This window comes from Myotis daubentonii, chromosome 6, assembly GCF_963259705.1.
Source record: "Myotis daubentonii chromosome 6, mMyoDau2.1, whole genome shotgun sequence".
Lineage (NCBI taxonomy): Eukaryota > Metazoa > Chordata > Mammalia > Chiroptera > Vespertilionidae > Myotis > Myotis daubentonii.
The window spans coordinates 30,420,560-30,433,614 of NC_081845.1; the positions used below are offsets into that span (position 1 = coordinate 30,420,560).

The following is a 13,055-nucleotide window of genomic DNA, read 5'->3' on the forward strand; positions in this document are numbered from 1 at the left end:
GATTAAATTCTTCAAAGTAATAACATCTTAAGGCTCTGTGTTGCATTATGAGATTGGTTATTATACTACTGCCAACAGTATATGTGAAAGTTAACTGAACCCTTGTTAACAATGAAAGGTTGATTGTTGTTTTTTAAGACCTTTGCCAATTGTATAGTGAAGATTTCATCTCAATAGATTTTCACTTCTTTATCAGCGACATTTCAGTATCCTTACACATATTTATTGGCCCCAGTGTTATTTCTTCTGTCAATTGTTAGGTCATGTCTTTGCTCATTTTTCTATTATGGGATTACTATTTACTGATTAATTTGTAAGAGCTTTTTTCTACATTAAGGGTATTACCTATTCATATTTCTTGTTTATTGCTTAGTCCCAACTTTTCATATGCCATCTAATTTTGTTAACGGTATTTTTTTGATGTATAGGTTTAATTTTATATAATTATATTTTATGAGTCTTTTTCCTTTGTGATTTTGGTTTGTTTATATGCATGCAAATTACTTTTTGTGTGATATTAGTTAAATATTTATGTATCATTTAAAAACAATTTTGTTTGATTTAATATTAACATTTAATAACTAAGCCACCTGAATTTTGTTTTAAATATGTTTTGTGTTAAGGCTGTAGGTGGGTGGTTCTATATACTGACTCTTCAGTATCAAGCCTAGAGATCCAGGTAGGCAATGGTAACATTGTCAGAGACCAGGAACTTAGGTGGCGAATGTTTTGGGGGAAAGATATCAATGCCAGTTAAAATATTAGAGAGAGCAAACTTGTATGTTTCTAGATTAAGACTTGGACTTTGCGTCCTTTGACTCTCTGGGAGTCCATAGACCTTCACAATTCCATACTGCCTCCCATATGAACTGACCGTATTCAGAAAGGAGGCGATGACTTAGTGAATCCTAGTTGAACATCTCTCTCTCTCTCTCTCTCTTTCTCTCTCTCTCTCTCTCTCTCTCATTTAATCTATGGCTATACTGCTTAGATTTATTTGGTTTACTGTTTATATTCTCAGAGTCTTTAGATCTTTGGAGCAGCCTTTCTAGCAACATTTTCTCTTTATTTATTGCAACATCCCCAAAGTTGAAATTTGTGGTTGTTATTTAGTGACTGCACATTTTTACCAAAGGCAATAAAGATTGTTTTAATATTTTCTCATAGTATTTTGTTTGAAGTGCTTAATTTTGTCATGCCCAATAGAATCTTGCTTCCCTGTGGGCACTTAACAAATATTAACTATATTTTCAAAATGATGTTCATGGGAGAAGGAAAAATAAACATTATTTTAGAGTTAGAGATGTCAGGGATCATTTTATTATTTTTTAAAATAGTAATATCTTTTTATTATAGAAAGTAAAATTTTATTAATATTAAAAAATCTCAGAGGTATCTTCTAAGCTTTCTCAGCACCACTTATGGAAATGAAAAGGCAAAAGGAAAGTGTTTAGAATCTGACTGCAGTAAAACTTAAACTTTTTCATACTTATTTTATATGTTCCAAATATGACTAGCACTGGACTTTGACTTTATCTTATTTCTAAAGGAGAGAGGATTAAATGGGCAACTCAGCAGTACTCTGTCTCATTGCCTAACCGGGGCTTTGCAGGCACTTCCATACTGTACTGTGGATTAGTCATTGCACAGAGGGTGTTAGTCTGCTAGAGCTACCTTAACAAGACCACAGGTTGGGTGGCTTACTCAACATACATTTATTATCTCTCAGTTCTGGAGGCTGTAACTCCAAGATCAAGGTTCCAGCAGGGTTAGTTTGTGTTGAGGCCTCTCTTACTGGCTTGCAGATGGCCACCTTCTCCCTGTGTCCTTCATCGCCTTTTCTCTCTGCTCTCTCGGACACAAAGAGATCTGTGGTGTCTCTTCCTCCTCTTATTAGGACACCAGTTGTGTGGGATTAGGGCCCCACCCTTATGACCTCATTTTAAAAGTTACCTCCCTTAGGCCCTATCTCTAAATAGTCACTTTGGGGGTTAGGGCTTCAACACATGAGTTTTGGGGTCACAATTCAGTCCATCACACAGAGAATAAGGGAGGGAAAGGAAATGTAGAAGTGTTTTGGCATTTTGTTCTACCTGAGAAGTAAAACACCATAATTTTTTCCAAAGAGAATAGAGTAATTAATCATATTTGACATTTCATGGTATTTGAAATGTTAAGTGTTTAAAGTTGGGTGGGTTAACTGCCTGTAGCTAATCCATCTTGATTTTCCAAGCTGGAGAAGGCTGTCTTTTCAGTTAATAAGCTGCCTAGTATGTGGGTGTATGTGTGCAGGCATGTGTGTGAGAGAAAGGGGGGTAGGATGGTGCTTGTGCTGATTTCTTGATACAATACATGTTTCTCTAAAAGGAATCATTAACTGTAATCCATTATGAAAACTGATCCTAGAGCAGTGAGCTGTGAATTTGCTGATTTTGGAGCATTCTGTTTAAATGAGATTTGAATTTGTTTAGAAAAATTGCTTCAAAGCAGTTCTGGAAAGTTTGGAAACCTAGTTTATGTTAATTTTTGTCCTCTAGTTATTTTGACAGGGCTATGGAAGAATGGAGACAGTTCCACTGTGACCTTAATGACCTCACCCAGTGGACAACTGAAGCTGAAGAGTTACTGGCTGACACCTTGGCTCCAGATGGTGGCCTGGACCTAGAGAAAGCCAGGGTCCACCAGCAGGTGAGTGCTCTCCATCACAGGATGCAGATCTGCTAAGAAGGTGCCATAATCCTTTTTTTTTTTTTTTAATTTCAGAGGGGAAGAGAGAGGGACAGAAATACAGAAACATCAATGATGTGAGAGAATCATTGATCAGCTGCCTCCTGCATGGCCCCCCCCCCCACTGGGGATTTGAGCCTGAAACCCTGGCATGTGCCCTGTTCAGGAATCATCGAACCATGACCTCCTGGTTCATAGGTCGATGCTGAACCACTGAACCACGCCGGCTGGGCCATATTCTTTCAGTATGTGGTATTTAAGATGTATTTCGAAAGTTAGAGCTAAATATATGAATTTTTAGGTGCATTACAACCTGTAATTTTTGTTCCACATCTAGTTTTTTGGTCATAAAGGCTTAAGAAACATTATTTACATTTTTAATTAGAATTTTAATGAAATTTAATTAAAAATACTCTTTAGTGGCTAATATGAAAATATTTTTATTAAAAAAAAATTATATTTATGCCCGGCCAGTGTTGCTCAGTGATTGAGGGTCGACTTATGAACGGTTCGATTCCCAGTCAGGGCACATGCCTGGGTTGCAGGCTGGATCCCCGGTGTGGGGCATGCAGGAGGCAGTCAGTCAATGATTCTCTGTCATCGTTGATACTTCTTTCTCTCTCTCCCTCTCCTTCCCTCTCTGAAATCAATAAAAATATATTTTAAAAATTTAAAAAAATTAAATTTAGAATAACATTTGTAAAATTTTGTACCCAAGACTAAGGCAGAAAGATATCAGCATGCCTCACATCTGTTTTCTGTACTTAACACTTAGGCATCTTATTTCCACTTTGTATTATTGATAATTATTATAAAAGTAAATTATTCATGAGCTACATCAGGGCAGCTGCTTATGTAAGTCTAATTCAGTTTTAGAAAATATAACAGTAGCAAAATCAGTTCTGCTGATAACAGTAGGTCTCTAAAAATACGGTCGAAAAGCAAGCAAAATTTCAATTTACCATTGTTAAAATATTTTCTCTTTTATTATATTTTAAGAACATATTTTATGTAGAAGGTTCATGAGGCATTAACAAATACATTTATTTTTCTCATATACATGTTAATGCATTTTTCTTATTTTTAGAGATATAGATGAATGCTTAAATTTAACTTTAAAATATTCTCTTTAAATCTGCTGCTTAAAAATTTAGAGACCAGTGAAGCAATGTCTCCAGAAAATGCACATTGAGGTTTACCTATATGTGGTAGGACATAAGGGCATATGGGTTTACTTTTCCTTTTGATTGAGAGATGCTTTCAAGCACATATTTGGAAAATGATAAGCAATCCAATTTAATCAAACCTGATTGATGCTTACGCTTCAGTTGTAAACAGCTGCTATTTATTTTATGTTATTTATCCATCCTGTTTCACTGTATGACATTCACAAGCGTGGGTGAGATTTCAAAATGGATTTTGTTTAGTGTGTTTATTGAAATTTAATGAAAGTGTTTTTAAATGCCTTTTTCATGAACGTAATGTATCCCTGCAGGACTTCTCTAAAACTTAAATTAATGCCTGGGAACCTGGGGGATCCTTTGCATCAGAACATCTTAATTTAGTGGCAGAATTCATCTTGGGTTGTACTCTCTTGTAGGAACTTGAAGAGGGAATCAGCAGTCACCAGCCCAGTTTTGCAGCACTAAACAGAACTGGGGACGGGATTGTCCAGAGACTCTCCCCCACAGATGGGAGCTTCTTAAAAGACAAGCTGGCAGGTTTAAACCAACGTTGGGGTGCCATCATCGCCGAGGTGAAGGATCGGCAGCCAAGGTGACTGAGCCTCAATAAGTTAAGGGCACAGGGGTAGACTTTTTGGGCAGGGCCTTTTTAAGATACAATCAGATGAGTTAAAAATTCTCTTATTGTCTGATATTATAGTAGGCGCTTTACTGACATTTAAGACCTGCACTGTCCATGTTCTGCATTTTAGAACCCTTTTCCTAACTGAATTTTCAGGCTGTCCATGAGGTCCCACTTTTCTATGCAGTTGTGTTACACGTAAAAATTGCCTTGTTCTTTTTATTTCTGACTGTTTATTGTGATATGGTGACCATGTAGCAGGAACTGGAAGTAGCTGAAAGAACACTCCGGACTTCCAGTCTGAAGCTCTGGGTTCAGGGTCAGGCTTCACGCTTGCTCATTTCCTGACTGGACCTTGGGATCTTCCTTAGTAATCCTCTCACTCAGTCGTTCTTAGTCACAGGGTGTGCTGTGCTCATATATATGTCAGTGCTTGGTAAATAATACCGCTCCTCTTCCGGTAATAGGATACATATGATGTATTGTTGTTTGTTCTTATGTCAAATTATGTTCAATGCCCCAGATTTTATTAGGGTATCTTCTGGTTGTAAACACTTTACCAGTGACTGTAAAGTTCAATATTATATGTGTGTTATATATTACTTTAAAATTACTTGAAGTTATTTTCCTGAGATGGTTAATAACTAATGGATAATTTCTACTTTGCTTAATACATTCTGTCTCATAAATGACCTTTTTTTAGGTTAAAAATTTCCAGATATTTTTTTCTGCTAATTTTAACTCTGTAGATGATGTATTATTTTAGAACTATGATAATATTTTGTTAAAGGCCAACCTAATACCTTTTTAAGTCCAATACAGGCATACCTTGGAGATATGGTGGGTTTGGATCCAGACCACTATAATATATCAATTATCACAATAAAGCAAGCCACACATATTTTTTGGTTCCCCACTGCATATAAAAGTCATGTTTAAGCTATACTGTAGTCTATTAAGTGTGCAGTAGCATTTTGTCTAAACAACCCATTACATATCTTAATTCAAAAATACTTTATTGCCAAAAAATGCTATCCATCATCTGAGCCTTCAATGAGTCATAATCTTTTTGCTGGCTGAGGGACTTACCTTCAATTTGTAGAAAATGCAAATTCTGTCAAACACAGTAAAGTGAAACACAATAAAGTGAAGTGTGCCTATAGTATAACATAAAATATTCAAGTATGACTATTTGGCCTTTGGCTGCTTTTTATAAAATAACATCTATCATTTTGTGTGTTTTGGTAAGAAGTAATAGTAGTTTGTGTGTCTTGGTTGAGAGCTTGCCATGTAACAGAGATAGCGTTTGGCACCTTGTACACCATGCCCCATTTAATCTTCACCACTATCCACTAGGACAAGGGTGGGGAACCGTTTCTCTGCCAAGGGCCATTTGGATATTTATAACATCATTTACGGGCCATGCAAAATTATTAACTTAAAAATTAGCCTGCTATATTCGTTCAAATATTTAATTAACTCATCCCTAATGCCTTGGCAGGGCCAGACCAAATGATTTCTCGGGCCTTGTACCACCAAGGGCCCGTTGTACAGCTTTAGAAACTGAGGCTCAGAGAGGTGAGGTCCAAGGTCTCACACAAAGTTATTGATGGTGCTAACTAATGCTCTCAAATTCAGTGCTGTACAAACTTAGGAAGGCCGCAGACCTCTGTAGCTGAGTTTTCTCTCTGTAAATGAGAACTCTGATATTTTCTTAGAGGAGTGTCCTAAGGATTAAATAAGAAGAGTGTTTATGAAAAGCATATGTCCTGACTATTCATAGTAAACACACAAAATATCTCATTCTTTTAATAGCAAGTTAATATAGACTTGATCTCCAGGCATGTATTTGTTGAATTTTGCCAACGATTGATTGATTTAATCCATATTTATTGAGCCCTGTGTTTATCACTGGGGATACAAATATGACTAAGAACTCAGAGACTAATAATAAGAAAAAAATTTTTTTTTTAATTTTAAAAAATATATTTTTATTGATTTCAGCGAGGAAGGGAAGAGAGAGAGATAGAAACATCATGAGAGAGAATATTTGATCAGCTGCCTCCTGCATGCCCCCTACTGGGGATCGAGCCTGCAACCCGGGCATGTGCCCTTGAACGGAATCAAACCTGGGACACTTCAGTCCCCAGGCTGAATCTCTATCAGCTGAGCCAGATCAACTAGGGCAAGAAGAAAATATTTTAAGGAAAAAATGCTGTGTTTTGATGAAGATGCAGTGTTTCGCAGAAGTGGGGTGATGGGCCATGGAATTTAGGCATCACAGGGGAAGGATCGTGAAACTGAGCTTTGAGGCATTTATAGCAATTTCCCATAAATTCCTCCTGGGGAGGGCCTTCTAGGGGAAAAAAGTAGAACAGGCAAGGTGGGAGGGAGGCATGAAACAGTATGGCCAGGTGAGAGATCTGCCAAGGTTAGATGGAGAGGAAGGTTCAGGGACCAGGGCCAGGATTGGAAGCTGAGGTTCTTAGGATCTTTTATGTCATGCCCATGAGTTTTCATGGGGAATCTCTCTAGCGTGAAAATTATCTATCTGCCAGGTCTTCTAAAGGAAAAGGATGTACCCGCTGGCATGGTATTAGCAACAGTGCAGAAATTCTAAAGTTTTTCAAATGGATCTCTGTGGGGTGTGCTAATTATTGTTTCCAGAACTAATAAGTTGAAGCCACTACTTATTTTACTCATTTTTTTGGAAGAGAAAAGAATAATGCACCTCTTCTCCAACATCTGATATTTTCACTAAAATGCTTTTATAAATTCATGGTTTAACTCCACTTCAGTTAGTCATTTATCTTAAACTAAAGGCCCAGTGCACAAAATTTGTGCATTGTGTTTGTGTGTGTGTGTGTGTGTGTGTGTGTGTGTATGTGTGTGTCCCTCAGCCCAGCCTGTACCCTCTCCAATCTGGGACCCCTTGGGGGATGTCCAACTGCCGGTTTAGGCCCACAGGGATCGGACCTAAACCAGCAGTCAGACATCCCTCTCACAATCCGGGACTGCTGGCTCCCAACTGCTTGCCTGCCTGCCTGCCTTATCACCCTGTAAACACTCCCCTGCCAGCCCGATTGCCCCCAACTGCCCTCCCCTGCAGGCCTGGTCCCCCCCAACTGCCCTCCCTCCTGTGAAGGCCCTATAGCCCCCAACTGCCCTCCCCTGCTGGCCATCTTTGTGGTGGCCATCTTGTGATGACATGGGTGCAGCCATCTTGTGACCACATGAGGGCGGCCATCTTGTGAGAGGGCATGATGGTCAATTTGCATATTACCTCTTTATTATATAGGATTAGAGCCATGTTGGCACTTTAAGAGCTTAGATGTGTACTGTTATCATAGTCATCAAGAAAGCACACACTTCAATCTGTTTTGTATTAAATGCTGGTAGTTAAATAATTGCACAGGTCAGCAGCTCACAGTGTTATTCCTTAATGAGCAATTGTTGTCTACTGTTTGAACATGAATTTAAAGCTTGTTTTTATTCATAGGGATAACATTTAAAATGTAGATTATATTCAGCTAGTTTGCAGATGAAAATTTTGTGACTCAAATATGCAGTATTGAAATAACTTGCTATTTTCCTTCATAGATATATTTTCAAAATACTAAATTAGTCATGATTATGAAACATGAAACATTTAAATGCCAGCTTATTTTTTTGAAATACAAGTCTATAATAGTATTTTAGGTATTTCTAAAGTTGTTATTTTAGTGAAATACTCTTTGATACAGAGGGTAAATTACCTGTTTTGGTATTTTTAGTCTTTACAATTAGTACTGTTGCTTGATTTTTTTTGTTTTTAATTTTGAAGCAGTATTCTCTCCTAATGGATATTTAAATTTGAAAACTTGTGATTTTCATTAGTTTTTAATTATTAAAATACCCTCTTTCAAATATTACTGATTCTCTACTAAATATATAAGTATTTATTTAGCATTTTATTATATATAATATCATTATGTTTTTTTGTGGTTGAAAAGAAAAAATTATAGCTATAAAAATATAAATGATACAATATAATTTATTAAAAAATTGCATTCTATTTTTAAATCATCAGCTATAAAAATAATGGTACCACCCTCAAGCTCTAAATAGCTTTCAAACCCGTTCTTAAAAATAAATAATCTTGTTTGTCATATGGGTTCTAATCTTATTCTCATTTTCTGACACACGGTTTATATACTTATAAATGTTATTCTTATATTTAAATGATCTAATTAAGGCAGTTCCTTTTTTTGTATTCATAATGCCTATTTGTGTCCTTATGTCCTTTAAAACTTTTCTTTATTTTCTAGATCTCTTTTATGACTTGGTTATATTTAAATATCAGTTTTATTTTAATGAACCAACTAAATTTCCATTTTCTAATACTTGTAAAAAAATTCCATTCTCAGTATCTATTTTTTCTTTCCTGTGAATAAAGTGGGATAATAGTTGCCACCTAATGTGAATAATATGTCATATAATGAAGTCTTTCTGTCTCTATGGAGTAATTATGTGCTTTTTCTTATAATTTTAGATCGAGACACTTTTCATGGTTTTTAAAAGTCCATTATGTTGAACAGTGGTATCTAGCTTAAAAAATTTCAATATAATTTTCATGATGAGAGAAAATAACAGTCTTTAATTTCAATGTTTTTGAATTTAATGAAGAAAGAATTCTTCTTACATTGTCAAATAATCTTTGGTATTACATAATGTATACATTATTATTGACACATTAAGACATGTATTAAAATAATTATCAGGAGTTATTTCATTTGCGGGTTATTTAGCGTAGAGATGCAAAGTAAATGTGTGATGTTCTTAATTGGATATTTTTTTCTCAAAATTTTTCAATAACATATTCTTTTAGGCTAAAAGGAGAAAGCACGCAAGTGATGGAATATAGAAAGAGACTAGATGAGATTATCTGTTGGTTAACAAAAGCCGAGAATGCTGTGCCAAAGAGATCCACCACTGAGCTGGAAGAAAACCGGAAAGAATTAACAGTAAGTGGCTTGTCTCTACATTTGCCAATACTTTTTTGATGCATGAACAATTACATTAAAAATAAGATAAAGGCCGAAACCGGTTTGGCTCAGTGGATAGAGCGTCGGCTTGCGGACTGAAGGGTCCCAGGTTCGATTCCGGTCAAGGGCATGTACCTGGGTTGCGGGCACATCCCCAGTGGGAGATGTGCAGGAGGCAGCTGATCGATGTTTCTCTCTCATCGATGTTTCTAACTCTCTATCTCTCTCCCTTCCTCTCTGTAAAAAATCAATAAAATATATTTAAAAAAAAAAAAAAAAAAAAAGATAAAATATTAGAAGAAGAAAAGGGTAAGAAAATTTGTACTTTGTGGTATAAGTGGTGAACTTTAAAGAGGACTATCTTTGTCTTTTCTTCTAAAGAGCAGCTGTATTTTGTTCTTGCAGAGGTAAGGCGTCCCTCATAAAAATGATAAGTCTTGTGGTCTCAGTATTAGACCTAAGGTTTTTAGGATATCTTAAACAGACATTATCATTGTAGAATAAATTATTGCTTTGAAGTAAAGTTTTTGCTTTCAGATTTAGAAGATAATTGCTAATTACTAGCTATAAAGTTGAGTTTTGTAGAAACAAAACTCTAAGTGACTTGAGAATAACTCACGGTGGGTTACTCTAGACTCAATGTCATGGTTGTATTAATAAATTTTTTTTCTGTTTATCTACAACCTACAAGGATTGTTTATAGTTGCTTATTTATACTATGTATAAAATACACAAAGATATATAAATAAGTATACTCAAATAGCCATAAATTTTATATTTTTTTTGTGTTAAGAATTGACTTATTGTAGAACATAAGCATACTGTGTTCATATTTTTATTTTAAAAAAGAAGAAATTGGGTGTGTATGTGGATGATCACACAGGCATGCATCAAAGTATACCTAAAAGGATGCCCACTAATTTGAAGAGATTTTGTCTAAAGGAGTAAGATTGAGGCATTTTGGGAAACTATTAGTAACAACAAAAAAATATTATGTTGGAAACAATTATTAAGTTTACTTTTCAAAATGTGACATCAAATAGCTAACAAACTTGTTCCTGTTTTAACTACAAATTTCATTCATTTTCTTAGAACATCCCTTCTGTAAACAATTTGGGGGCCATCGCAAAGGGCGGGACAGGACAATAGGGTCGATAGAGATGAGGTAGAGAGAGGTGCATACAAGGCTCCTGCTGGCTTTTTATTTTGTTTTGGCCTTTCATTGGAACAGACATCATTTTCATCATCTAAGAGCAGAATGTTATCAGTGTAGATATGAGGATATGGCCCTATTATAAGACAGGGTGGTGGGTGGGAGCACCCAAGTGCACATTGCAGGTGGGTGGTCATTCCCATATCAATTACAATTTGTTAGCATATGTTCAAGCTTCTTATAAGTTTATTGTCTACTTAAGAAATTAAAAATTCACATCTGTAAAATACCCAAAGTATGTTAGTTTCTAATACAGTTCTTGAACTTTCTCTAGTATGACAACCTTCTAATCATACCTCTCTTCTGACACCTTTAGGACTTAAACCAGGAGATGGACGTACAAGCTGAGAAACTCAAATGGCTGAATAAAACTGAATTGGAAATGCTTTCAGATAAAAGTCTGAGTTTACATGAAAGAGAAAAGATTTCAGAAAGCTTAAGAGCTGTAAATTCGACGTGGAATAAGGTGTGCATTAAGAATCACTGTGGCACCTTTCTAAGTAACTTTATCCTAGAACTTCACCGATTTTACTGTATGTAGGTGAATTATGAATGCCCAAGAACAAGCAGGGCTGACTGTGCAGAGAATTCCAGCAAACACACTTTGGGAAATACTATTCTGGGATATTTCATTCATTCATGCAGTCATTCACTCACTGAATAGGTTTTAACTGGACTCTATGCCAGTCACCATTTTAATGCAGCAAAGAGTATGTCACTCCTTCTAGTCCAAAGAGTTTATTGTGGGGAGACAAGTTGCTAAGCAATTATAACATAGAGGGATCCATAGGGATATAAAAGTAGGGCATATGACCTGGCCTTAGGGGGTAACTGTGGATGGTTTTGGAGGAGATAATTTCCAAGCTAATTTGTAAAGGATGAATAAGAATTGGACAGATGAATAATGGGGGAAAGGGCATTGCAGAGAGAACAGCAGCAAGTGACATGGTCTAGAAGAGACAGAGAATGAGTACAATGCACTTGGATCCTGGAAGTCGCTCAGTATGAAGTGAAGAATGAGTGATACTTGCAAACATCAGATCCTGGAGGCCGCACCATGCATCACAAAGAATTTAAGCTGTGTCTTGAAAACAGTTCATCACTTTGAGAGCAGTGGGCAGCTATTGAAGGTGGTTAAGCAGGAGAACTTTACCTTTTGAAAGCTCACTATAGCTGAACTATAGAGATGAAGTGATCCTAGGATGGATGTCCTTAGGATATCAGGAAGTCAAGTAACTCCTCTTAGCAAAACCTACAATCAGATCAGGATAACTGATCTGGAAAGATCAATTAGTCATTAGCTTTGTCAAGGGGGCTTCAGGGAGACACATGATGACTTCAGATTTGTACATGTCTGAATATCCAGTTGCCAGAGGGAGCCAGACTGAAGATATATTTTGGGATTCCTTGGCATCTTTAACTCTGTATGGTAGATGTAACCATTAGAAACCAGGACCCAGGGAGAGAAGCCTGAGTCAATGGTAGAAAGACTAAAAAACCTACCCTTTAGAATGTTAGCATTTGATGGATGGGCAGAGGAGAATGAGCTGGAGAAGGACACTTAGAAGGAGGTGGGAAGAAAGTCAGGAGTACAGACTATTCGGAGTTCAAGGGGGAAGTGACAGCATTAAATGTTTCAAAGGCCCAGGGAAGCTAAGGACTGGATGGCGTTATTTTTTTAAAAAGTATATATTTTTATTGATTTCAGAGAGGAAGGGAGAGGGAGAGAGAGATAGAAGCATCAATGGTGAGAGAGAATCATTGATCGGCTGACTCCTGCACACCCCCTACTGGGGATTGAGCCTGAGACCAGGGCATGTGCCCTGACTGGGAACGGAACCATGATCTCCTGGTTCATAGGTCGATGCTCAACCACTGAGCCACAATGGCTGGGCTGGATGGCATTCTTGATAGTAATGTTGGTGGAGTAGGGGCTTAAGCAAGGCTGCAGTGGATAGCAAAGCATTCATGTAGAATGACACTTACTCTTTGGGAAACATAATCATCTTTATTTATATGGTACTCTTCTCTTTCCATTTGGCCGGATGCTATAGGTATGCAGAGATGTGCCCAGTGCACTGAAGGAATGCGTTCCGGAGCCCTGTTCTGTTTCTCAGACAAGAACTGCTGGTAAGATACAGTTTATTCCTTAACCATTTTTTATAAAAATTGCAAAATATTATGACTGTGGGCATCATATATGAATTAGAGAAAACTTTAAACTGGAAAACACAACGCAGTTGTGATTTGTTATTCTATTTTCAGTTATTTGAAAGGAACATCTT

General features: G+C 36.7%; 1 protein-coding gene across 7 annotated transcripts in view; it reads left to right on the top strand.

Annotated features, from left to right (window-relative positions):
• The window catches only part of UTRN (utrophin), a 446,319-nt gene that overhangs the window by 194,223 nt on the left and 239,041 nt on the right, over positions 1-13,055 (top strand). For all 7 annotated transcript variants that reach the window (XM_059700586.1, XM_059700589.1, XM_059700588.1 and 4 more), the window contains 5 exons: positions 2,538-2,688; positions 4,328-4,503; positions 9,401-9,536; positions 11,087-11,236; positions 12,825-12,900. In XM_059700586.1, the coding sequence (XP_059556569.1) occupies positions 2,538-2,688; positions 4,328-4,503; positions 9,401-9,536; positions 11,087-11,236; positions 12,825-12,900 (689 nt within the window). The remainder of the gene's footprint in view (positions 1-2,537; positions 2,689-4,327; positions 4,504-9,400; positions 9,537-11,086; positions 11,237-12,824; positions 12,901-13,055) is intronic.